The 26663-nt window shown below is 47.7% G+C and overlaps 2 protein-coding genes across 3 annotated transcripts in view; one reads left to right on the forward strand and one right to left on the reverse strand.

Moving 5' to 3' along the window:
• The first annotated feature begins 315 nt into the window (after window positions 1–315).
• On the forward strand, window positions 316–10700 carry cfap45 (cilia and flagella associated protein 45). The gene is made up of 12 exons (XM_056611607.1): window positions 316–401; window positions 1027–1143; window positions 1255–1400; window positions 1983–2127; window positions 4428–4598; window positions 5426–5604; window positions 6546–6675; window positions 7088–7234; window positions 7597–7710; window positions 8047–8240; window positions 9787–10011; window positions 10433–10700. The coding sequence occupies exons 1-12, from the start codon at window positions 399–401 to the stop codon at window positions 10506–10508; spliced, it is 1647 nt and encodes a 548-aa protein (XP_056467582.1). The 5' UTR covers window positions 316–398; the 3' UTR covers window positions 10509–10700.
• Window positions 10508–26663, reverse strand: part of LOC130406169 (clathrin heavy chain 1-like) — a 34348-nt gene continuing 18192 nt past the window's right edge. The window contains exons 20-33 of one of the 2 annotated variants that reach the window (XM_056611589.1): window positions 25728–25911; window positions 25243–25435; window positions 24750–24907; window positions 24318–24482; window positions 23861–23968; window positions 23257–23424; window positions 22076–22225; window positions 21698–21829; window positions 21078–21188; window positions 20728–20898; window positions 16800–17021; window positions 15658–15678; window positions 13176–13251; window positions 10508–12811 (exon numbers count right to left, since the gene is read on the reverse strand). In XM_056611589.1, the coding sequence (XP_056467564.1) occupies window positions 12678–12811; window positions 13176–13251; window positions 15658–15678; window positions 16800–17021; window positions 20728–20898; window positions 21078–21188; window positions 21698–21829; window positions 22076–22225; window positions 23257–23424; window positions 23861–23968; window positions 24318–24482; window positions 24750–24907; window positions 25243–25435; window positions 25728–25911 (1993 nt within the window). In that variant the 3' untranslated portion in view covers window positions 10508–12677. The remainder of the gene's footprint in view (window positions 12812–13175; window positions 13252–15657; window positions 15679–16799; window positions 17022–20727; window positions 20899–21077; window positions 21189–21697; window positions 21830–22075; window positions 22226–23256; window positions 23425–23860; window positions 23969–24317; window positions 24483–24749; window positions 24908–25242; window positions 25436–25727; window positions 25912–26663) is intronic. The other variant, XM_056611590.1, reaches the window with a different exon arrangement.

Consider the following 26663-nt stretch of genomic DNA (forward strand, 5'->3'; position numbering starts at 1 on the left):
TTATTTAGGTCCCCCTTAATAATTGTTGCCGATTTAGTTTGAGCGGGGATTTTTAATCGGGGCAGCTCAGTGATATATACCAAATGGAATAAACACGGACCTATAAATCATCACATTCATAAATTAAAGAGTCAAACACTGTCAGGCAGGGGAGAAGGCACGTGGACCGGGACCCCTCCCTCTTCCTCCTCCGAGGTTCCAGGCGTGTTGTCATAGCAACACGACAACAAACACACGTCTGAACCTTTACGTCTGCAGCAGGGTCTCGTATCCATAGCAACTAAACGGCGGCGATGCGGTGCGATTGTCATACACCTTGAACATTTTATTACAGCAAATAAAGGAAAAGCTGCCCCTTTCTTATTTTCTGAGCTCAGAAATAGACCTACCCGAGGATCATGGTAAGTGGTCAAATTATTAATATTCAATGTTTCTTTCTTCCTTGCTCTGTTAACCAGGTACAGCATACATTTACCCACATCTCAGTCTCCATATCCCTGTTAATGTGCCGGTTATAGCATAGTAATGAGTTCATTTCCATCTGTAGTCCTTCGGCAGATTATTACAAACGTGTGGCCTAATATTAACAACAGTACTTCAGCCAGCACTAGAGTAACACCTCAACATAACACAATAAAACGCAATGAAAGACAAAACACTGCAAGGGTAACAAACATCTGTAAAAACAGTGAGTCTGTGAAGGACGTGGTGGAGAGGAGGCAGCGTGATTCCTCATGATTGGGGCGACAGTAGCTCAGGAGGAAGAGCGGGTTGGTTGCCTGGTAACCTGAAGGTTGCTAGTTCGATCCTCGGCTCATCCTCGCTGAGTGTAGAGGTGTCCCTGAGCAAGACGCCTCACCCTGACTGCTCCTGACGAGCTGGCTGTTGCCCTGCGTGGTAGACTCCGCCGTCGGTGTGTGAATGTGTGAATGAGCGGTTGAAATCCCCTAAATGTAAATGAAATGTAATGATTGCTTCAAGCCACCTCTGAAGGTTAAAGCTCTGTCAATGTTAATAACCTGTCAGCCGCAGAGCTCGGGAGCGTCCACCTCCCGGCGCAGCGGGAGCTGCAAGACGCGCCGCTACCGCACCCTGGCCCCCAGCTCCCAGATAGACGAGAGCCTGTTCGGGGGCCCCAAACAAGTAAGTCGCCGTCGGGGTAAACGTGCAGAATTAATATGCAAAGTTAGACGTGTGAATGTCTCATCAGGATACAAATATGTGTATCAAATTTGGATATATATCGTCCCCCAGCAATCGCCACCAGACAACCTGAAGTCGGACCCCCGAGGAGGCAGAGGCCCCCCGTCCAGAGAGCAGGCCCGCTCCGCCCCGGTGCAAAGGACCAAGCGCCCCCAGACCCTCCGCATCATCACCAAGGACCTCATCCGGGAGCTGAAGTAGGGAGGGCTGTTTAAACAAACACACTGTACATGTTTGGATGGTTGGTATGTTCGTAAATTAAAAGTCCAATAGGTCATTTGAGAACAACAGTTGATTGCTAATTTACCTCCGGCTGTTGATGATCTAATCTAATCTAAAAATTAGTCTGCAAATTTACACATGTTGGCTTGCAAAATAACGACTAACATTTCGAAGTATATGGATGGCATCGAACTTCCTTATTCATTCAAGAATCTCATGAAGTCAAAATACAGCTAGCTAGTGTCTCAGAATATACCGTCTAGTAATGCCACCAGGTGTGAGTGTGATTAGCCATTGCAGGCCGTTTGAAAATCAGCCTTTTCCTGTGTTTTAGTGACATCACAAGTGGGCGTGTCCAGCCAGATGTATGATGGATAGTTAAATCTAGATGGACACTCCCACTTGTGATCTCACTGAAAACCCAGAGAAAGGAAGAATTTCAAACGGCTTGTCATGGCTAATCACCTGGAGGCATAATATCACCCCTTTAAATGTCAATACCACAGGCATACCCACTCACACACCGTCTGTTCTGCTCATTGTCCCGTTGTGACCAGGATTCCCAGTGAAGATCCTTCTGGAACATCCATCATCCTGCCGCCGATAGAGGTGTCGCGGCTAACCACGTCGTCCCGCGTGCTCAGCAAGCAGCAGAGAGAGGCAATGGAGGAGTCCCTGCAGCAGAGGAAGGAGGCTCTCTTGGTGAGGGCAGTGTGGTCATCCCCCTGCCCGCTGCTTTACCCTCTGCTGACGATGTGTCTGACAGGGCTCAGACTTCAGCACGTCACGTCACAGTGACCTCCGCCATTTTGGAAGCATAGGATTTTTGAAATGTTAGTTGTTGGGTTGTCTGTGAAATGATTTGCCGTTATCGCGGTACCTCTCCTGGAACCGTCACCTTATCGTGGTGGAGAGGTTTGCGTGTCCCTGTGAACCTGAGGGCTGTGTTGTCTGGAGCCTTGTGCTCCTGGTAGGGTCTCCCATGATAGAGTGGTCTCAGGTGAGGGGCCAGACTAAGAATGGTTCACAAATACCCAGTGAATAAACAAGCGTTCCATTGCTGAAGCTGAAGCTTGGAGGCAAAGCTTCAGGCTGATGGGGGTCCGTGGCTCCCTGGGGGAAGTCACTGAGGTAGTCAAACATCTCCACAGTGGCAAAGCCCCAGGGATTGATGAGATCCAGATAGAAATGCTGAACGCTCTGGGTCTTGAGGGGCTGTCTTGATTGACACACCTATTCAACATTGCGTAGGAGTCTGGAACAGTGCCAAAGGAGTGGCAAACCGGGGGGGGTGGTTCCCCTGTTAAACAAGGGGGACCAGAGAGTGTGTACCAATAACTGTGGTACCACACTACTCAGCCTCCCTGGTAAAGTCTACTCCAAGGTGCTGTAAAGGAGGGTTTGGCTGATCGTAAAACCTCAAATTGAAGAGAAACAATGTTGTAACCGCCTCGTACCTGGAACTACGGACCAGCTCTTCACTCTCGCTAGAATCCTGGAGGGGGCCTGGAAATATGCCCATCCAGTCTACATTTGTTTTGTGGATCTGGAGAAGACGTATGACCGGGTCCCTGGGAGATACTGTTGGAGGTGCTGCGCGAGTATGGGGTGAGGGGGTCACTACTCAGGGCTACCAATCTCTGTACTCCCAAAGCGAGAGCTTGTTAAATCCGCGTTCTCGGCAGCAAGTCTGTTTTGTTCCCGAAGGTGGTTGGCCTCCGCCAGGGCTGCGCTTTGACACCAATCCTGTTTGTGATATTCATGGACCAGATATTGAGGCGTAGTCATGGTGGGGAGGGGTTGCAGTTTGGTGGTCTGAGGATCTCATCACTACTTTTGCAGATGATGTGGTTCTGATGGCATCATCGGCCTGTGACTTTCAGCACTCACCGGATCCACTCACAGCCGATCCAGCTCGCAACAACGCTATATCTGAGGCCATGACTCTCCGGGTAGCAAATTACTCCTTAGCCCAAGTGATGGAGTTGAAGTACCTCTGGGTCTTTTTTTGCGAGTGAGGGGACGATAGACTGTGATATTGGCGTCTCCCTTAGGGATAGGGTGCTCAGCCATCAGTTGAGGTGGTTCGGACATCTGGTAAGGATGCCCACTGAGTGCCTCCCTAGGGATGTGTTACAGGCATGACCAGTGGGGAGGAGACCTCGGGGTAGATCAAGGACTAGGTGGAGAGATTATATCTCAACACTGTCCTGGGAATGCCTCAGGATCCCCACGTCAGTGCGGGGGGATCTCGGGCCCCCTGCTGGAGCTGTTGCCGGTACTACAATTCCCTTGAGTCTTCTCAAAATGGGGGACATTCACAAACAAACAATCCCATGATGTATTCTGATGTTCAAGCCCTACAGACACAATGACTGATTGGTTGACTCTCCTATCCAATATCACCACGAAACAACTGCATTGCAGAACTCCTGTCCTGTGATGGGTTTGTGTCTGAATGACAGACACAACTGAGTAACACACTCAGAGACGCTGCACTGATGACAGCCAGAGTTACTGATGGTTTGGATGTTCTGCTGCCAGTTTGAGAGCTTCCATTCCCACTGGGGCCTCATGTAAATGTAAATGGACTGCATTTATATAGCGTTTTTTAACCTATTGGCCACTCAAAGCGCTTTACAACAAAAACCATTCACGCACACATTTTACAGACCGACGGCGTAGTTTCCAGCGTCTTTCAAAAAACGGTCTTATTTGTGTTCCTGGCTCGGGCTTCAATTTTTCTAGTTTAGCAGACGTAGAAAAAGCATGATATCACCCCTTTAAGCATGTGTGCACCAAGGAACTGCGAGACACTGTGGATGTCAGCGTCCACCAAAAGGGCATGTATAGTCTTTCACACAAATTTAAATTAAACGGTTTACTCGATAGCAAGCCTCGCACTGAAAGTTGAGACATCGATATAATTCACTTTCTGATAAAGAAAAACTAAAACATTCTACTCTTTTGTCCAATCAAGTCACGGCGTGATATTTTGTCAGGATGCCGTTGAGGAGCGGAAGGCCCAGATGCACCAGGCCAACATGTCCCGCAGGAAGAACCAGGCTCTGAATGACCTGGAGGAGGAGGCTCGGGACCGGGCCCAGTACTTGCTGGAGAAGGCCAACGCCATGCGGATGGAGCAGGAGGACGAGGTCAAGAGGCTCAATGAGGTGCCCACCGCCCGACACACAGCAGATACACATCCTCAAACAGCTGCTAGAGAGCAGTCCTAAGACCCAAACATAAGATGACAAATGTTTGCAATTCCCCATTTCTGATTGGCTCAAACGGACCATGGTGTCAATAACACCAGGAACCGATTCCAATCAAAATCAAGAAATGCAACAACATTTTTTAATTATTGTTATTCTTAAACAACCTGTGTGTGTGTCTCTGTAGATGTGTTACCATGTGTTTGTTGTGTGTGTGTGTCTGTGTATGTTTTGTTGGTGCGTGTTACCATGTGTGTGTTGCGTGTTTGTGTGTCTCTTTGGGTACCTGTAACCCCATGTGTGTGTGTTGTGTTTGCGTCTGTGTCTGTGTGTTTGTGCGGGTGTGTGTAACCATTTGTGTGTTGTGTCTGCATGTGTGTCTTGTGTGTTTGTTTCAGTGCGTGTTACCATGTGTTTGTTGTGTGTGCGTGTCTGTGTGTGTTTGTGTGGGTGCGTGTTACCATGTGTGTGTTGCGCGTGTGTCTCTTTGGGTGCGTGTAACCATGTTTGTGTTGTGTTGTGTCTGCGTCTGTGTGTTTGTGCGGGTACGTGTAACCATTTGTGTATTGTGTCTGCATGTGTGTGTTTGTGTGTTTGTGTGGGTGCGTGATACCATGTGTGTGTTGTGTCTGTGTCTGTGTGTTTGTGTGGGTGCGTGTTACTGTGTGTGTGTTGTGTCTTCATCTGTGTGTTGGTGTGTGTGTGTGTTACCATGTGTGTGCTGTGTGTGTTTGTGTGGGTGTGTGTCATCATCATGCGTGTTTGTGTGTCTCCCCCCTGGTCAGCTGATCCTGGGGGCTCGGTGCCATGCGGTGCGCGAGGGTCAGATCCTGGAGAGGAAGCAGATTAAGGCGGAGCTGGTGGAGGAGGAGAGGCACCTGGACGCCCTCATGGAGCAGGGCCGCCTCAGGGCCATCGAGACCCAGGAGCAGATTGACATGCTACGCAAGGAGCAGAGGATCCGGTGTGTGGTGGAGGACGGACGCTGATGACGGCATGCTTTAACATTTACACATAGGGCGTTTAGCGGACGCTTTTATCCAAAGCAATTTACAACGGCTCATACACACTCAGACACCGAGGGCGGAGTGGTAAGCCACGCAGGGCGACAGCCAGCTCGTCAGGAGCAGTCAGGGTGAGGCGTCTTGCTCATGGACACCTCGACACTCCTGGGAGTATGCCTTCATGACGTCTCGCAAATCGGACAAATCTGAATCACATCTAAGTCTGAACTGAGATCTGCTTCACTTTGTGAAGCTTCATATTATTTTGGGTCCAAACCTGTTGCTGGAGTTATTATGTTCCAGATCAACACTGAGTGGACTGGCCACTTTAGAACTACTACTGATGATATCTGATGATTATATATCCATGCATTTCATCATCAGTATCAGAATATTTCTCAATTATTTTTAAATTACTTTAACGCTTTTAGGAAATAGTCTTCCTACAACTTTTTGGCACAACCTCTGAGTTGAGCAGCTATTTCTTTGAATTGCATGCATGAAAGATATTTTGGAAGTAATTTTGGTCTTTGACTCTTCTGTCGTTAGGGTTATGGTTAGGGTGCCATACCGTATGAATGATGTACTATACAGTACCAGTTTGGGGCTAACTGGTAGTGTGTGTGTGTGTGTGTGTGTGTGTGTGTGTGTGTGTGTGTGTGTGTGTGTGTGTGTGTGTGTGTGTGTGTGTGTGTGTGTTTGTGTATCTGTACGTGTGTGTGTGTGCCTGTACCTTTTGTGTGTGTGTGTGCCTGTACCTGTGTATGTGTGTGTTTGTACCTGTGTGTATCTGTACCTGTGTGTGTGTGTGTGTGTGTGTGTGTGTGTGTGTGTGTGTGTGTGTGTGTGTGTGTGTGTGTGTGTGTGTGTGTGTGTGTGTGTGTGTGTGTGGGTGCTACAGAGGGAAGCAGCAGATCATCCACCAGATGGAGGAGCGTCGGGACGAGGAGCTGCTGCGGGGGGAGCTGAAGGAGCAGGAGGCCCAGCAGCTGCTGGAGGTCCTGGAGAAGTTACAGCTGGAGGACTTGGAGGTACACACACACACACACACGCACGCAAACACACGCACATGCACACACACACACGCACGCACAAACACACACGTACATACACACAAATACACACATACACGCACGCAAACAAACACACGCACATGCACACACACACATGCACACACACACACACACACACACACACGTACACATACACACACACGTGTACACACAAGCACAAACACACGCAGACACACACATACACACTTGTAAACCCACGCATACACACGCTACACGCACACAGAATCTTTAAATCTCATTCGTGAGCAGGTATAGGTTGACCTATATTGAGACTGTGGACATGGGGAAGTGAACCGAGTACCCTTATGACTGGGTGTGACAACTGAACCAAGCACCCTTTTGATGCATGTGTCTGTGTTTGTGGCCCCAGGCTCTGGAGAAGAAGAGGCAGCAGCAGAGCCTCCTGCAAGAAGAGATTGAGCGTATCAACACAGAGACCATACAGGCCAAGGAGCAGAAGAAGGAGCAGGAGAAACTGGCCGGCCTGAAGGCCATGGAGTACACAAAGCAGAAGATGGTCAGACTCCCACAGACTTTCTGCACACATGCACACACAAATATCACAAGAGGCGGACATTTGTAATCATGACATGTGCTGAAACCTTGTAAGTAAGTAAGACACACATTATTTAATCGTTGGAGACGTGTCCATGCTAATACATACATTTTACTTTTGACTTGAAACAGAACTTTATCTAAACTCAAAATCCTCTTCTCTGTTCCCAAGTGGATTTTAACCATGTGGTCACCAAATAGCTGTTGGCTCAGTCGACTCTGTGTGTGCCTGTGCGCGTGCGTGTATGAGTGTGCCTGTGTGCGTGCATGTATGTATGTGTGTGCATGTGCCTGTGTGTATGTGTGCATATGTGGCACCTGCAGGAGCGGGAGGCAGAACACGAAGAGAAGCAGATGCTGTTGAAGAAAGGGAAGGAGAAGGAGGTGGCCCGGCTGAGGGCCCTTCAGGAGAGGGACAGAGACCACAAGGCTGACCAGGTCTGCCTCAGCCCCCCAGGACGAGCCGCCATTTAACAAAGGAAGAATGGGCAGAAAATGTTTTTCAAAATGATGGGAATGTGCCTAAACCAATCCACAAGCTAAAATTTGACTTATTTTCCTGAAATGACTTCATGATTGTGTATTTCATGTCATTGAAGTTACTTGAATATCCTTATTTATAATTTTTTATCACTTTTGATACCGACCACTGCTCTTCTGAGCATTATTCTGAGGACTCCCAGTTCCATCTCATCTGAACCTATCAGCGTAATCGATTGCCTTTCTATTCCTTCGCCCTACTATCACTTTACCGTTCACCATGCCGCCAACAAGGACGAGCTGCGGGCGCGCCGGAACCGCGAGGCGACGGAGAGGGAGTGGCGCCGGAAGACGAAGGAGCTGGCGGAGAGGAAGGTGGTGGAGGACACCAAGCTGAAGAGGGCGCGCCTGGAGCAGGTGGGCCACAAGGAGCGGCTCCTCTCTGTTGAGGCGGGCCGCGAGAGGGCCGAGTTTGAGCGGGTGCTGAGGTGAGAGCTGGATCCATCACAACTACACTTTATCAGCGAATGTAGCATTCAGAATCAGAATCAGAATTACTTTTACTACATATTATTGTACAACTACACAAGAACAAAATTCTTAGGCTTGGTTCCTCAACAACCACATAGCAGCAACAATACAAGATAGTTAATAAAGATACGTACAAATACAAATATGTAAAAAATTTGTTGATAAGTAGCAGCATAGATCCCAATAATCAATAATAAAATAAAGTAAGTAAGAAAAAAGCGCAGTAATAAGAGAAACTAAGACAGTGGTCAAAAGTAATAATAAGTAATGAGGTTTATTAAAGTGTAAATTGTAGTGTTAATTGTAAAGTGTTCAAGTGGTAGTGGTACTCAAGTGGGATTCAATCACGGATGATCCCGGGTTGCGTGTCGGGGTCCGTGTTACTAAAGCACCCCACAGTCCGTTCCATTGCCTGCCGTGTAAAAATACGGATTTGCACGGATTCAAACATGGCCTTCTTTTTCCTAAAGTGTGACTTGATGGGATTTATTCTTGTACTCAACTAATCATAAAAGAGCACTTTTATGAAAACATGAGGTCCTCTTTTCACCACTTCAAGGGGATTCAAGGAGACGGGGCATACCATTACCAATCCATTTTGATTTTATCTGGTTTGGTGTGGAATTTTATCCTACAATCTGTGTGAAACAACATTATAACACAGTTTAAGCATTTGTAGTAATCTCTCATTTCTCATTCATCTCAATATTGTTGAAGACTGAATAACCCATAGGTTTAGAAATGCATGTTGTCTCTATGTTGTGTGTATCTATGTGCTCCTAGACAGTCCAATGATCCACCCACTTGCACTGCTGTTCATTGCATGCATACAAATACCTCAAAACATATTATTATATTGAAATACCAAGCGCAGTATAGGCATGTACTACAGAGAGAATACATCCACTCCTGTGATCTGAACATTAAGAAATGATCCAGGAAATAACCATATAACACACTATAGAAGGGCCTACCGGCTTGGGCAGCACACTCATCGACTCCATGCCGCTCCTCATTAAAGGGGTGATATTATGCAACCAGGTGTGAGTGTGATTAGCCGTTACAAGCCGTTTGAAAATCAACCTTTTCCTGTGTTTTAGTGACACGTCAAATGGGCGTGTCTGATGTATGGTTGATAGATCGGTCTACCAGCCTACCCAGTGGACTGTAGCAAACGTTGTTTATCTATCCTTCATACATCTCGGTGGACGCGGCCACTTGTGATGTAACTAAAACACAGGAAAAGGCTGATTTCCGACTTGTAACGGCTCATCCCACGCAAACCTGGTGGCATAATATCCCCCCTTTAAGCATCACGACAGCATTGAAATCCACTTGTATTCTCACCGCGGTTGACAATCCTATTTCAAGGTTCAGCATTGAGTGCTGTCCAAGAAGGCCATCAATGTACGATCATAAATCATCCTCACCCCCTCTCCCTCAGGGCACAGCGGTCGGCCATCAACCTACAACATTAATCCTCCTCATCATCCTCTCCCTCAGGGCCCAGCAGGCGGCCATTGCCAAGCAGGAGGCGGAGGAGCAGGGGCACCGGCAGAAGGCGCTGCAGCACGCCGACGGGGTGCGGCAGCAGGTGAGGGAGCGTGAGCTGCAGGCCGTGGCCCGGCGGCGCGAGGTGTACAAGGAGCGGGAGGAGCTGGACGAGGCGGGCCGCCAGAGACGCCTGCGCCTGGATGAAATCAAGGAGAGGAAGCTGAGGGAGCTCAAGTAGGTATAGCGTGAGCCAGGGGAACATGTGATGTGGCGGGCAGCTGTAGCTCAGGAGGTAGAGCGGGTTGACTGGTAACCAGAAGGTTGCTGGTTCAATCCCCGGCTCCTCCTAGCTGAGGTGTCCCTAAGCAAGACGCCTCACCCCGACTGCTCCTTATGAGCTGGCTGTCGCCCTGCGTGGTTGACTCCATCGGTTTATGAATGAATGAGTGTTGTTAAGTTGTTTCAGAGTTGGCAGACACAGATATTTGTGTCTGTCTGTACACACAGACCAACAATTGTGTCTGTACACACACCCATATACATCTGTGTCTGTACACGAACACACTGACACAGTAATATTTGTTACCTTTATGTCTGTGTCTGTACAAAAACGCACACATCTGTGTCAAACACTAACATTTGTGTCTTTTTGTAGGGCGGCCGGCATCCCAGAGAAATACTGCAACCAAGTGGAGAGGAAGCTTCATGCGTTGCCCCCTCTGGCTCAGTAGAGCTGGCAGCCGTTTGTGTGACCCCATGACGATATATACTCTCATACCAGTTATGTGAAGCACTTTGAGTCTACCTCGTGTATGAAAAGTGCTATATAAATAGAGTTGCCTTGCCTTCCCACACTGTGCATTGTGTATTTCCATAGACATAAAACTAGAACAGTTACGGAAACGTTTGGAATAAATTCGAAGTTGAACTTGATGGGTTTCCTTTGTGTGTAAACAATACAGGCGTACGAGTCACTGAAGAGAGAAAAACACTTCAAACTACTCCACAGTGTTACACGGCAGTGTTCCACGACACGGTGCTACACGGAACGTCAGAAAGAAGCAGGCCACAGCACAGCCACACATTGTACCTTTGTGTTTTAGTGTTTATTAATATTTTAGGTACTCTGGCTTGTATATCCCTTTCAAAGTAATCATAACCTTCCTTAATCCCTTCACTGTAATATGACCATAGAAAGGAATTCACATTATAAGGGTGACGATGTATACACACATACACACAAACACACACACATCTCAAAAGCCTTTAAGGAAGTACATCGAGGTAAATACAGACATTTTCTTTATTTCATAACCATTCTGGACAAAGTATTGTTCGAAGCACGAAGACCTAGTTTCTTACCATCTAAACACATAAACCTACAGGAGTGTTTTAAGGATCTATTCAAGTGGACATTAGGACACCAAGCGTTCCACCGCCCTGTCCCCCTCCCCCTCCAGGGTGGTCCGGGGGGGGGGCTTATTATCCTCCCATGGGTGTGTCTTTTTGTGTGTGTGTGCCGGCGGCACGGAGCACGCCTACAAAAAGAAGAGGAGAGCAGACAGGGCGGGCGCCGGGCGGTCCGAGGACAAGTCCTCATCAAAACAAGTTCCTGATTCATATTCATATGTTTTTTTCAGAGCTGTACACACAGAGAAAAAAAAAAATAATAATAGTACTGGTGACCTAGAGAGAGAAAGTGGGGCGGGGAACACCACAACACCTGGCATATACACACAAACCAGACCTCTGCAGGAGGGACACACACACACACACACACACACACACACACACACACACACACACACACACACACACACACACACACACACACACACACACACACACACACACACACACACACACACACACACCCCTTCCTGCCCGTAGACAGACGCGGTCTCACGCACAAGCACAGTACAAGAGTTCACCGATATACGCTGAGCCGACGTCAAAGAGCTAACATTGAGGGGTTGGGATATAGCTTCGCACAGGCCGAGAGAAGGGGGGCTTAAAACTATTATTTTGATCTTCGGCTAACACACATACACTCATATACACAAGCACACATACACACAGGCGTGCACGTAAACACGTGTCAACGGACTCCCTTCTTCAACCCACAGGTATGCGTTAAAACTCCATAAAGCCACACGCCTGTGCACAATATACTATCGTTACTTAGTGTTTTGCTAGCTATAGCCATCCGAGTGGCCAAATATATGTTCAAATATTATATGTAACGTTTTTCTTTACTCTTCCTCATAATATACATTGATGAAATGCATTATACAGACAATGGACAACTTTCACAAGGTCAATTTATCACTAAATTAAGAGCTTTCTGTAAATCATTGCTGCTCACAACAAGAGTGCAAATCACCGCTTCCCAGCACACTTCAAAAGGTTCACTGCTCAGCTTCCAGTCCACCTCCACAATACACCACAGTTTAAAAAATAATAATTATACATAAACATACACAACAAAAACAAAAACAGTCTAAATAACAAGTAGTCATAAATATGGAATGTGAGAAAAATACTAAACAATAACATCATACGGTCCCCAGCCTCTTGGTTCGCCTCTTAACGCAAACAAAAGTCCTTCAGTAGGGTTACAATAAACCATGATAAAAAAAGTAAAGAAATAAAAAAGGTGTTTAAAACGAGTGTGGGCCGTTAGTCGCAGACCCTTCAGTAGAAGACCCTGGTGAGCTGGTGAGGAACACGAGTATAGATAGAGACGGAGAGAGAGAGAGAGAGCAAGAGAGAGAGAGAGAGAGACAAAGAGGGCAGCAGGAGAGACAGAGAGAGGGAGGGAGAGAGACATAGGAGAGAGGGAGGGAGAGAGAGACAGGATGGTTGTAGATGAAGGTGTGTTTTGGGGGGAGGGGGGGAGATCACATGCCGTAGCTGAAGCCGGGCTGTGCGGGCTGGGAGTAGCCTCCGGGGGCCGCCGGGTAGCCGTAACCGTAGGGCTGCTGGGGGGGAGCGGCCACGTTGTTCCCCGAGGTCAGCATCAGCTGGGGGGTGCCTGCAACAAATCAACCAACCCATCAACCACCAACCAACCTATAAACCATCACCCAACCCACCAATCAACAATCAGCCAACACATCAAACATCAACCAACCTACCAACCAACCCATCAAACATCATCCAACCCACCAACATCAACCAACCTATCAAACAACCCAAGCAGAAGATACCAGCATGTCTGGTTTAAATGGGTGAAGCCCCACAATGAATCCTATACGGAGAGTATGAACCCATACAGCCTGCTGTAACCCAGTGTGCTCCGTTAAAACAACACCACTCATTTCTTTTTTTAAGGTTGCGCTTCAAAATATGAAGTGAAAATCGTTGCATTCTGCTTTCAACGGCTTTGGAGGCTGTACCATAGACGATGGGCTGGGCCTCGGTGGCCTGCTCCTCCTGTTTCCTCAGAGATTCAGAGGCCTCGAGCTGGTCGACCTATGGGGGGTGGGGGTGGGGGGGTGGGGCAGAGGGACAGAGGGAGAGGTGTAAGTCCCCAAGGCAACCACTTGGGTGGGAGGGGCGGAGCTCTTGTGACGCCAAGCTCGTGTTTCTTTTTTTTTGTGCAAACAAAGCAAACCAAACTGACCTCTGGGTTATTGCACTGGCTGGCGGGTGGGACCATTCCTGACAGGCGGAGACGAGTACACTTTCAGATTGAAACAGCCGCTAGAACTAGCCATGCTGGGTTGGGAGGGGGGCGGAGCAGCTGACACTACAACTACAGGCTGGCTCTACGGAGCTGGGCTAGGTCACATGACCCAATGGTAGTGGAGGGGGGGGATCTCTTTGATGAAGAGTCAAAACACACAAACAGCTAAAGGTAATCTAATGGTCCCACCATCCAGCCAACAAATCCATCCGTCTTTTTCTCACACTATGGACGCCCTCAGTATGTTGACAACAAGCAGTGTGTGTCTGTGTGTGTGTGTGTGTGTGTGTGTGTGTGGGGGGGGGGATTTACCGACCTCCATTTAAAAGTCCAGCACAAGAAAATTGAGTAGTGGAATAGCGTGCAGCAATGCAGTCAGACAAACATCCAACTTTTTTTCTCAATCAGTACAAAAAAGTTATAAAACCAAAAAGGGAAAGGAAAGCAGCTGTAACTCAACCGTTTAACTCGTATGAAGCGCATGGCCAGCACTGGACAAAAGGAAACCACTGACAACATCTCTGAATCGAGCAGTGGAAAATTTGATAGTGCCTTAATTCATGGTTGTAATAATCACTATGTATGACTTAAAGGGGCCCTGGCTGATGCTCTGGCTCGAGTTCTCCACATACTTGGTCGCCACTACATCTACTCAGCCAGTCCATCTGGTTATGCAGGCTTTGTTTCTTTTGGTCAACAAAAAAGTTAAGATAGGCTGCAGGTTTGGATTTGAAGAGAAGAGAGAGAGGAAAGAGTGACATGCTGAAGAGGCAGCCAAGTCATTCCACTCGGTTAAAAGAGTGCGCGAGTGAGGAGGAAACGGAGAGAGGGGAAGAGAAGGAAAGAAGAGAAGCCAGAAGCCTGCTGTGGTGAGAGGGAGGGCGGGGTGGGGTTCGTTCCAGCTGTTTCAAGGCGTTCAGAAGCAGGCAGCAGCAAACAACAACAGCGTCTTCTAGCCTGGCCGGAGACCTGCTAACGCTACACGGAAACAGGTGGTGGTGGTGTGTGCGTGTACGTGTGTGTGTGTGTGGGGGGGGAAGCTAGGCTGGTTATCGACACCGGTGGCGTTTGATGATTAGTTTAGCTTTTTTGTGCGTGCTCTAGTTGATGAAGAGGGTCACTGTCAGAGTTAAGTCAATCAAAAACAAAATCGGGTCAGAATTGCACAATGTCCGTTGATCAATTCAAGTAAGATTTCACATCATGGGGGCATAATGGAAAGATAATCTGAAAGAATGGTGACCATTCATTCAGATTAGGCCCTAGTTTTGCCCTAGTTAGCGCATCTTGCCACCCTATCATGCACATGCTATCATGGTACTTAACAATGATTAAAGACAGAACTCTGGGCCATTTTATTGAGCCTTTATAGCTAAGGGAGGCACGGTCACTCCCAGAGCGAGTTTGGGTCTGCTGCGGCCTGGCGCTAGCGGTGCTGTTCAGACTTTGACGTGATTACAAGACGTCTATCGATAGGGTCCAGGGGCCAAACAGGCCTTTAGATTCGAGTAGGGCTCTCTGCGGACCGCACCCTGGAGAGACACTGGGCCGGCTGGTGTTGATGGATGCCTCATGATCATTCATACGACGTCTGGCTGAGAGCATACCACTTTCTCCAAGTACGCAGTTTATTATAAGTACACACAAAACCCTAGAATTGAGATTGGACATTTGTGATCACCTCTCTACCAAAACCATAGAATGGCAGGGGCACAGGCATGGCCAGGACCTGGTTGCCCAGGTCCTATACCAAAACGCACTAGCACTATCTATTATGGTAAGGCGAGTGCTTCCTCTTTACTCTGCATTTACACACATTTGGCTCTTTAGTCGGGGTAACGGTTCAGAGTCTCACCCCTATTCCTCATGATAACACAAGACCATCACTGACACCAGCAGACCCTTTGCATTCCCTGGGGTTGGGGAGGGGAGAGGAGAGTGGACCACTGAGGTGTGGCTAGCTACAGTTCAGTCTAAAGTACTAGCTACAGTCCTAGCTACAGTGCTAGTGAAGCTAGTGGTGAGAATAGACCAAGAAGCAGCAAGAGTGATATCAAGGGGGAAGGGGGGGGCAGGGAGAAGGAGGACACAGTCACATGCAGTTTAATGCTAATCATCACTCCTCCAGAACTACAGGCTACCGGGAGCAGGAGGGGTCAAAAAGAATGGCTGGAAATGGATTAGACTTTCACCTTTTCCTTTATCGCATCAACCTGAAAGGGAAGTTCAGAGAGGCAACTTAAGGAGGAAAAATAAAACAAAAAGAGTCCAACAGTAGACAGACAGAGAGAAAAGCAAGCAAACAGAGGTATCATCGCTTACCAAAAATAATTATAACAAAAGGTAGATGCAAATAGCGCTACTTTTTATACAAATGCATACTTTGGCTTGGTAAAATTCTGACGGCTCATTGTAATGTATGGAGGTATGTATTTGGAATTAAAGACAGTGGTCGCACAACTCTCAACTGTTCATAAGAAAATCTGATATAGTTCAAATTCAGCTTAGGGCTTTAAACTACTTCAAATACTTCACCTATCCACCTAGATGCCATTTTGGTTCCGTCTTGTTTCTAAACGCTATCTGGTTGAGCTGAATACGGAATTCCACATTTAGATCAACCAGATAGTGTTTAGGAACAAGATGGCCGCCGGGTGGATGAAGTTCACTGAGTCATCAAGACAGGCTCGTTATCAATCTATTTAATCCACAATCTCAAAGCGTGGTTTTGGGAGTGCTTCACTCTGCTGAATAAAAAGAGAAATGTAGCGTGGTGACAAACCTCCTCAGATACACATTTGTATGGAAAAGGAGCAGAGAATGAAAGGTGAAAAAGGGACAAAAAAATGGAAATAAGACCAATAATGCCACGCATCATTGAGGTAGAGGATGAAAGCATATTTAAAAAAGGAAATGGGCTTTGGCTCTCAAAACGTCCCCCAATGTGAAGCTACAGTCTGAGGACCTCAGATAATGTTAGGATGAAGGATCCATCAATGGCTATATTATTAATTATTTTTAAGCAGAGTTTGAGGCAAAAACCTAAAAAAATTACATTGCATAGATATATTTGCAATGGCGAATATTTATAAATAACTCACATTTCAGTACCTGCAAGTTCTGGAACCTTCTGGCTATGAAATATAATTCTGCAAACTGTGTATTTTCTGTTTAGTCTTTTTCTATAAAGAAACTGCTTATGTTACATCCTCAATTAATCATCTTAGTTACTTGACTTTCGCTCAATTACATTGTATTTGATGAGGATTGTTTTGTCTCACTCAAAACACCCCCCTGTTATGTTCTGTCTAATCAAGAAAAGAGGGCCACCCACCTTGCTGAGGTACTCCCTCATGACTTGGATGAAGTAGGGCATGGAGAAGTCCATGAGGTTGTGGCGCCAGGCGGTCTCCAGCACCACGTCGGGCCGTAACAGGTCGTAGCAGGTGAAGAGGCAGGCGGCGAAGCACTCCTTCTTATCCTCCTCCAGGAACCAGGCCAGCAGCTCCTCCGCCAGCTCCGTGTCCTTTGACTCGGACGCGTACTGCATGGCATCCTGGGGAGGGGAGGAGGGAGAGTTACATGGGGAGGGATTGGGGTTAATAGTGAAAGGGAGGCATATGAGACAGACTGGTTTTGTGTTTCCAGTGGGAAGAATGAACTTGAATGAGTCTGTCCATTCTGGGTTGAAAGCTGTTTTTGCTGTCCACTTTTCTAGAGAGCGCGATGTGTAGTTCTTTTTCTGTCTCCGGCTCACTCTGTCCGTCTCTTTCCTGTCTCGCAGTATTACTCACTCTTCTTCTGCTGTATTACTGACTCTTCTCCTGCTGTCTTTCTCACTCTTCTCCCACTGTATTACTCACTCTTCTCCCGCTGTATTACTCACTCTTCTCCTGCTGTATTACTGACTCTTCTCCTGCTGTCTTTCTCACTCTTCTCCCACTGTATTACTCACTCTTCTCCCGCTGTATTACTCACTCTTCTCCCGCTGTATTACTCACTCTTCTCCCGCTGTATTACTCACTCTTCTCCCGCTGTATTACTCACTCTTCTCCCGCTGTATTACTCACTCTTCTCCCGCTGTATTACTCACTCCTCTCCCGCTGTATTACTCACTCTTCTCCCGCTGTATTACTCACTCTTCTCCCGCTGTATTACTCACTCTTCTCCCGCTGTATTACTCACTCTTCTCCCGCTGTATTACTCACTCTTCTCCCGCTGTATTACTCACTCTTCTCCCGCTGTATTACTCACTCTTCTCCCGCTGTCTTTCTCACTCTTCTCCCGCAGTCTTTCTCACTCTTCTCCCGCTGTCTTTTTCACTCTTCTCCCGCTGTCTTTCTCACTCTTCTCCCGCTGTCTTATCTGCCTTCTCTCTCTTTAATTCTCGCACTTCTCTCATCTCTCGCATGATCGCTCAGTCTCTGTGAGCCAGGCAGCCTGCGCCGGGAATGCACATATTCGATTGGCTGAGTAGCATCACATGGGATGGCTTAACTCGAATGCAATTGGTCAGTGGATTTCCTGATTCTGATTCACTAAACCAGTACCGTAAGGTTTAGAAACGCTGCGCCGGTCAAAATAGAAGCGCCCGTCAAAATTTAAATTACTTGAATAATTTATTGACTATAGGTCCGGGTCCGTATAGGACGGCGTCTGGGTCTGGACCCGGACCGCGTTCCGCCTGTTAGTGACCCCCGCCCTATGCTAACGCTATACAATAATGCTTAATCCTGAATAAACTAATATTAATGAACTGTTCACCAATGTGTTCCTCTCGACTGTAACAGGATTTAGAGGGTCACCTTGAAGAGCTTGGTTAACGCGTTACCTTGTGCTGTAACAGGGTTTTGTGGGTTACCTTGTAGAGCTTGGTTATTAACATGTTACTGCAACAGGGTTAAGGGGTCACCTTGTAGAGCTTGGTTATTAAAGTGTTACTGTAAAAGGGTTTAGGGGGTCACCTTGTAGAGCAGGGGTCGGCTACTGGTGGCCCGCTGGCCCGCAAGACATAATATCTGGTCCACCAGATTATTCTGAAGTTATATTATTATTATTATATTTTTTTTGAATATCGAATATCGGCTATCTTAAATGTAAAGGCCGGATACAGTGAACTTTGTATCTAATCCTGCTACTAGTCCTGGAAGGTTAGAGACACACTCATCACGGTCACGCATAAGCTGCGAGGGGCTGAGCGGGAGTTATAGAGTGGCGAAGCCACGCCCCTTCCGGTAAAGCCCATGGGACCTATTAGATCGAAAAATATTAAATGATAAATGATAAAAAATTTAATTTTTCATATAAAGAAAACTAAAAATGTTTGCGAAGAAGTTTGATAATGTTAGGTTATGTGTGAGGCCGCTTTGTGAACAACAGCTTTTCGCTGATCTCGACGCGAATGATATACGTCCCCACCCGCACTTGGAACTCCGGTACAGACATGGCGATCTCTCTTCTCCACCTCACCACTTTTTTCCAAGGGGAGGATAAAAGCATCGAAAGAGATGAAAAACAATGTAAGTCGGGGCATTTGGAGAATTTCAGTCTTGTCTTGTCCACGCCAGTCGCAGGGAGCGTGACGTTACATGTAGTCTTTCTCATGTATTTTCTCTACACCCTTTAACTGAACAATTGCACAATAAACGGTCAAACTCTTGGCATGAAAAATTATCATTTAAATCCACAAACATGTGTAATCCGGGACATAAAAAGACTGGGACCAGAAAATAATTACTTTCTCTCCATTGAAATTCATATTTTTTTAGATATCATAGGTCCCATGGGCTCTGCTGGAAAAGGCGTGACTTCGCCACTCTTGGAAACTATGCAATATTAAATTAAACGTAACCCCCTCTATAGGCCAATCTACAACAACCATGGCGACCCAACATTAAGTATTTTTGTGTGATGCTGCATGCAGAGAAAGGCAGGAGCTGTTGACAAAAGTCCACAAAAGATTTAAGACGCCAAGCTCTGAGACTTTGCTGTTTAACGCAAGTAGAGTCTTTGATGAGGCTACTTCGCCTACTGCTCTTCTAACGGTGAGTAGGCTAGGAACCGAGGTTTGTGTGTGTGCACAGTCAGTCTACACTGCCAAGCCGGCACGCCCGGCGATTTTACCGTATTATCTCAAGTTCCCTGTGTAAAACCGAGGGGGTAAAATCCCCCGTTCCTCACGACGCAGGCTTTCTTGGTTCAATGGAGAAGGCGGGGATGCGCACAGAGTCTAGACCTCTTTAGAATAATTAGCATATTCCCGAATGTTTTTATTTTTTTATGAATGTAGACACCCGCATGCAAGAATGAGTTCACGTCCGAGTGTAGGCTACAATCGCGATTAACAATTTACAAGTGCAAAAACGCAAACATATTCTTTATTTTGCTGACCACTTGTTTTTTATCCCAACTAAAGTCTCCCAAGGACAGTTCCTCTGCGTCTCTCTCGTAGATCGCACCATCTTTCAACATCTTTCTTTAAAACGACTGCATCATCTTCTCTCACATGATCAGCAGCTCGCGGATTTCACTTTCACTCCAGTTAGAACTGCTCATGATGATATCGTTGCGTTGTCTCTGTGGAGACAGTGCAGCAACACCTCTACCCTCTGTGTTACTGTAACAGGGTTTAGGGGGTCACCTTGTAGTTTGTTTAGTAATGTGTTACTGTAACAGGGTATAGGGGGTCACCTTGTAGAGTTTGTTTAGTAATGTGTTACTGTAACAGGGTTTAGGGGGTCACCTTGTAGAGTTAGTTTAGCAATGCGTTACTGTAACAGGGTTTAGGGGGTCACCTGGTAGAGTTTGTTTAGTAATGTGTTACTGTAACAGGGTTTAGGGGGTCACCTTGTAGAGTTTGTTTAGTAATGTGTTACTGTAACAGGGATTAGGGGGTCACCTTGTAGAGTTTGTTTAGTAATGTGTTACTGTAACAGGGTTTAGGGGGTCACCTTGTAGAGTTTGTTTAGTAATGTGTTACTGTAACAGGGTTTAGGGGGTCACCTTGTAGAGTTTGTTTAGTAATGTGTTACTGTAACAGGGTTTAGGAGGTCACCTTGTAGAGTTTGTTTAGTAATGTGTTACTGTAACAGGGTTTAGGGGGTCACCTTGTAGAGTTTGTTTAGTAATGTGTTACTGTAACAGGGATTAGGGGGTCACCTTGTAGAGTTTGTTTAGTAATGTGTTACTGTAACAGGGTTTAGGGGGTCACCTTGTAGAGTTTGTTTAGTAATGTGTTACTGTAAAAGGGTTTAGGGGGTCACCTTGTAAAGCTTGTCCTTCTTGCACAGCTCCACGCTCTGCTTCCAGCGGTTGTTGCCCTTGAAGAGATACGCCGCGATCCTCCTGAACTCGATCAGCTCGTGCTTCTCCAGCCCCTGGGCCAGCGAGATGTTGTCAAAGTTGTCGTAGGCGTCGATGGATGCGCGCAGGGCCTGGATGGGAAGCACACCGCACAGCGGGATGAGAACGGAGGAAGAAGCACCAGGCCGAGGCCTCACCGAAAACTGCATCACTACTGTCTGCATTAGCACAATAAACATGTTCATCGGGTTTCTCAGTCGCTGTAACGGTTAATGCAAATAAACACAAAGCCCAAAATGGTATGCCGTACTGCATAGTCTTCCTCTGTGATGAAGAGGTTGTTCAGCGCCTCGTTCACAGATTTGTTGTTGTGGTTCTGGACCGACCGCAGGTACGGTTTCACCAAGGGCAGCTGCTTGACCTGGAGGGACAAGTAGATACCAAACATTAATGATATACACTTATTATAATAAGTATAACAAAAAGGGACTATGTAAGAATCAGAAATTCCTTCTCATTACTGCCCCCTTCTAGCCGGTATGTGAACTTCAGCAATCTGGAGTTTGTGCCACTGAGCTTGTGTTATCAGAGCCCTGGAGTGTGAGCTCCGTGGGATGAGACAAAAACAATCACAAACTAATGTTGTTTTTAATCCTAAATAAGCTTCAGTTAAAAAGTGTTGAAGGAGAAGAGATTTTTTGCCATTGTCGCACTTTATTCCTTTTTCAAAGCAAAAAGCCTGGTTCAGATATAATATAAACCATAACGCAGGCTGTTCTATTCCTCACAGAGACTCCTAAAAGTTTAATTGAGAAATTTTCTTTTACATTGTTCCCTACAAATGAAGTAGATGAATGGTAAAGATAATGTCAAAAAGATAAACCCATTTCAAAACAGTACACGTGGTAGGAGGTGGTCCTGCAGAGGTACCTTGCTGAAGTAGTTGACGGCGCGCGTGTGGTCCAGCCTGGGAGACAGCACAATGAGCAGGTCGTTGAGGCACAGGGGCTTGAACTCCAGGTAGAACTGAGTGGCTTTGTAGTACAGCTCAACGTTGGCCACCTGCCACAAACAGGACGCGTTTTAGACACCGGGATCAAACTAACAACACCATTACGTAAACGCAACATAAAAATAAACGATGGGATTCTTGCACGTGAAACCATCACTCAGTCAACCCGTTCTGGTGAACGCCCCGGGCCGGAGAAAATCCTCCACCTGTCCCGCACTGCCACGCGTGAGGGGAACTGAATGAACGAGCCACCAAGAGGCAGTCGTGTGAACAGATGGGGGTCGGCGTTGGCGTACCTTGGTGACGATGTCTTTGAACTGGCCCTCCTTCCAGGCATCGGAGGGGTGGCTCATCATGGTGATGATGGCGTTGTCGTACTCCTCGTACTTGTCGTACAGGAACACCAGCTCCGCCCACAGGTGGGCCTGCTCCGCCGCCCGCAGCACCTGAGCAGGGAGACCAAGGGGAGGTCACGAGGAGGTCAGGGAGAGGTCACAGGGAGGCCAGGGAGAGGTCAGGGGTAGTCAGGGAGAGTTCACGGGGAGACCAGGGAGAGGTCACAGTGAGGTCAGGGAGAGGTCACAGGGAGGTAAGGAGGACACCAGCGAGAGGTCACAGGGAGGTCAGGGAGAGGTCACAGGGAGGTCAGGGAGAGGTCACAGGCAGACCAAGGAGAGGTCACGAGGAGGTCAGGGAGAGGTCACAGGGAGGCCAGGGAGAGGTCAGGGGTAGTTCACGGGGAGACCAGGGAGAGGTCAGTGAGGTCAGGGAGAGGTCACAGGGAGGTCAGGAGGACACCAGCGAGAGGTCACAGGGAGGTCAGGGAGAGGTCACAGGGAGGTCAGGGAGAGGTCACAGGGAGACCAAGGAGAGGTCACGAGGAGGTCAGGGAGAGGTCACAGGGAGGCCAGGGAGAGGTCAGGGGTAGTCAGGGAGAGTTCACAGGGAGACCAGGGAGAGGTCACAGTGAGGTCATGGAGAGGTCACAGGGAGGTCACGGAGAGGTCAAAGGGAGGTCAGGGAGAAGTCACAGGGAGAAGTCACAGGGAGGTCAGGGAGAGGTCACAAGGAGGTCAGGGAGAGGTCACAAGGAGGTCAGGGAGAGGTCAACGGGAGGTCAGGGAGAGGTCAACGGGAGGTCAGGGAGAGGTCATTAGGAGGTCAGGGAGAGGTCATTAGGAGGTCAGGGAGAGGTCATTAGGAGGTCAGGGAGAGGTCGCTAGGAGGTCAGGGAGAGGTTACGAGGACCGTTCTGCATGTTTGGGGGGGTTTCCCTTTAGAGCCAATAGTACTTGGTAGAAGTCAGATAAGGGATATTTATCTTGAACGTAATGTTAAAAATGCTAAAATTAAATGTAAACATAGTGATGTACACATCATCATATCAGTAAAAACTACATAATTACAGTAGACATAACGTCCTAGCAGCGGTACTATGAGCAGCTGTAGTGGTGGTGTTGTTTAGAGCCATGCTCACCTTTGGGATGTTGACCCGGGACCAGAAGAGCTCCAGGTGCTCCCTCATCTTCTTGGGTTTGAACTTAGAGTAGAGGATGGCCAGCTCGGTGAACATGCCCATGTGGGCTCGCTCCAGGCCCAGCGCCGCCTCCAGCATGGTGATCAGCTCCTCGAAGTAGCCACGGTCCTGGGGAGAGGAGACGCACCACACAGGCAGAGGGCGTCACAGGTCTAGTTTGCCATCCTCCCCATGCATATACTTAGGCAGGCACAAACACACAGCCATAACCTAATCAACAACTGGCCAATCAATTTCCCTTTGAAAATATGCCAAACACACCATCAAGTGATTAGTAGCAGTTTGCTCGTGGCTACATACCCATACAGTCTAGGATCAGTACTCTCATCCTATACTGAATACGGGACCTTTAAGAGAGCTTTCAAACCCTTTACATATTTGATAAACAAAAACGTATTGTTTAATATCTATCGATTTTAAGTCAGCAACCGCCGACGGAGACCAGGCGACCCTAGTAAGGGTCTACTGTGGACATCTGGGAACACTAGTATAAAGACTTATAGAGGAGTCATGTGTTCCTGCGTCTCTGGCACAACAGGGGTACCTGGTAGTAATTGATGAGCTCCTCCAGCTCGTCAGCGTGCACCACGATGTGGAGACCGCACATCTGGGCCAGCCGGAACTCCTTCCCATCCACACAGGCGAAGCACACCTATCGAGGGGGGGGGGGAAGTAGAACAGAGGAGTGTGAAGAGAGGGGAGGGAGCAGCGGGTCACCTGACCTTTCTACAATGTTTGTTTGGATTTTAATTTTATGTATGAATTTTGTTAATCTATTTAATGTATTATATTTCTTATGGAACCAATCATTACTGACTTAAAAAAACAATGCAACACAATTCAACTATGTTGAATACTGATCCCGGAGCCTTAAGGCCCATTAACTACCTCACAGAAAAATGATTAAAAGTGAGATTTCCATACATTCATGTATGCATTTATTTGCCCAATATACCAATAAACACGTCCCCTGTACGTGGAGTGGTGGGTTAGCGGCCTACCTCCTTCCAGGTGCGGGTGCTGTTGGCCTTGCGCGCCCCGTCAACGGCAGCCTGGAACTCCCCGAGGTGCACCAGCGTGGAGGCCAGCCGGCCGAAGTTGGACACGTTGTTGTACAGCAGCTTGGCCGCGTCGTACATCTTGTCGTCGTAGCAACGGTCGCCCACCTGAGGACCAGGACCCGAGTAGAGGAAGACGAGAGGTGACGAAGGAGAGGGTCAGGACGCGGGGTTGTGTGTTTCACAGGGGGGTGATGATTCAATAGAGTGCAATACAATGTAATTCTAGCAAGACAGCCGGGCTGGGGGCCCGGCTGGCCATTTTAAAAAAATTACCTGAAATACAGAACTACACTCAACCATAAATTCACTATTATTATTTGAATTCAGTATTGTTGAGTGAGTGAGTGAGTGAGTAAGTGGCCTGAGGCGGACCTGCTGGATGTGGGCGTTGTTTGGGCCGTTGATGAACTCCTCCAGCTCAGCCAGGCGGTTGGTCTTGGCCAGGGCGAAGATCAGCTCCGTCTCCACGTAGGACTCTCGGGCCTTCTTACGAGCCATCTGGAGGAACTTCACCAGGTCCTCCCAGTTACCTGCGGACCAGCATGCACCTCACCATCATGACCGATACAAGGGCTCAACCAACATGCACCTCACCATCATGACCGATACAAGGGCTCAACCAGAACAGACTACAAGACATTACTATTAACTTAACTGAGAGCCAAGGCATTTTTATATGTAACACGGATGAACAAATCTTCCCTTAGAAGAGACCTGAAAATTCTTTTGAATGACAGAATGCCTCATATCACGCATGTTGTTTATACAAGTGTGCAATTCAGTTAGTTTTCTTATTTGTATCCTAATAGTATTTCCCAGGCTCTGGATCAACCTGACAGTGGACCCAACGCTAGCGGTTCCTTACCGCTCTGTGCGGCCGCCTGGCCGACCTCCATGTAGGCGGAGGGGTCGTCCGCCTTGATGTAAGAGTCAATGGCCTCCTTCACCAGCCCCTTCTGCAGCTGCGCCTTGGCCAGCTGGCTCCACACCGGCGGCTCGTTGCAGCGCTCGGCAAACTCGTAGGCCCGGTCCAGGTTCCCGATGTGCTCGATCAAAACCTAGTGAGGGGGGGAGGTCAGCGGGAGCGCATTGATAAGAGGCAGAACCCACTTCTGGAAGTTTGTGAGGAATATATTTAGATACGACAGATGCGTCAGTGATAGCGCACTGCTGATGAGAGCACGGGACAAGGTGTATGCGTGCTGGTGCTTTGCTGGCCATGTGTTAATAATCAGCATCATGTCATGTGCAAGTACATCACAATGCTAATTGGAGCTCTTCCCCTTACAAAATCTGTTCATCTTGATTTGCATTTTATTTCTCAAACTATTTAATCAACAGGCGACCGACCTGCACAGCCGAGGTGTTGACGTCAAACTTCTTGAAGATGGCGAAGGCCTCCTCGAATAGCTCGTTGCTGATGGCGATGTTGGCGATGTCGGGGGCGTCGTAGTTGTCCAGGCGGTTGATGTACTCCATGACGCGTGTGCGGTCCGCCTTGATGGCAGTCAGGATCAGCAGGTTCTGCAGGTTCCTGGTGGAGCCACAGAGTAGGGAGGTAAGAGTTAAATATAAAACTGAAAAAAGGAGGACTGCGCAAACACAATGTATAAACATGTAATGTATAACAAGTGTTTAGATCTGCGATGCCATTGTGCAGCCCCATTAAAATGACGAAATAGCAGAGAAAGCAGAGGGTTCTCTCCAGGACAAGACAAGAATATCCATGGTAGGGCTGGGCAATATACAGGTTTTAAAATTATACCGGTATATTTTTGAAAGCGATCGGTAGTTGAGACAATATCGCCATACCGGTATATTATATATTATTTTGATGTTGCCTTGCGAGCGCTATTTTATAAAGCCGACCACTGCTCTCTGAGCCTACAAACCGTGTGTGTGTGTGTGTGTGTGTGTGTGTGTGTGTGTGTGTGTGTGTGTGTGTGTGTGTGTGTGTGTGTGTGTGTGTGTGTGTGTGTGTGTGTGTGTGTGTGTGTGTGTGTGTGTGGACGAGTGAGCGGTAGCGTGCATGTCAGTTTAGTGAAGTAATGATCGAGTCCGGTTGTGTGTAAGAATAAAGTATATGGCAAGGATCGGTGGCCGCTTCATTCCGACCATATTCCGACCTATAAGCAGACCCACTGCCGGTCAAAGTGAAGGGTGTGTTACCCCCGAGAGATCATCTGCCCTGGAGGGAACGTCTCCCCTGTGCTCCTCGTTCTGGGAGCCGACAGCAGGAAAGGTGTAGAACCATCTCGCACTCAGAGGCGGATCGCAAGAGAGTAG

Source organism: Gadus chalcogrammus, chromosome 16 (assembly GCF_026213295.1).
Source record: "Gadus chalcogrammus isolate NIFS_2021 chromosome 16, NIFS_Gcha_1.0, whole genome shotgun sequence".
Lineage (NCBI taxonomy): Eukaryota > Metazoa > Chordata > Actinopteri > Gadiformes > Gadidae > Gadus > Gadus chalcogrammus.

Coding starts and splice junctions, on each gene's coding strand:
- cfap45 (XM_056611607.1), top strand. Junction 1,144..1,254: donor TGTTCGGGGGCCCCAAACAA/GTAAGTCGCCGT, acceptor ATCGTCCCCCAG/CAATCGCCACCAGACAACCT. Junction 10,012..10,432: donor AGGAAGCTGAGGGAGCTCAA/GTAGGTATAGCG, acceptor GTCTTTTTGTAG/GGCGGCCGGCATCCCAGAGA.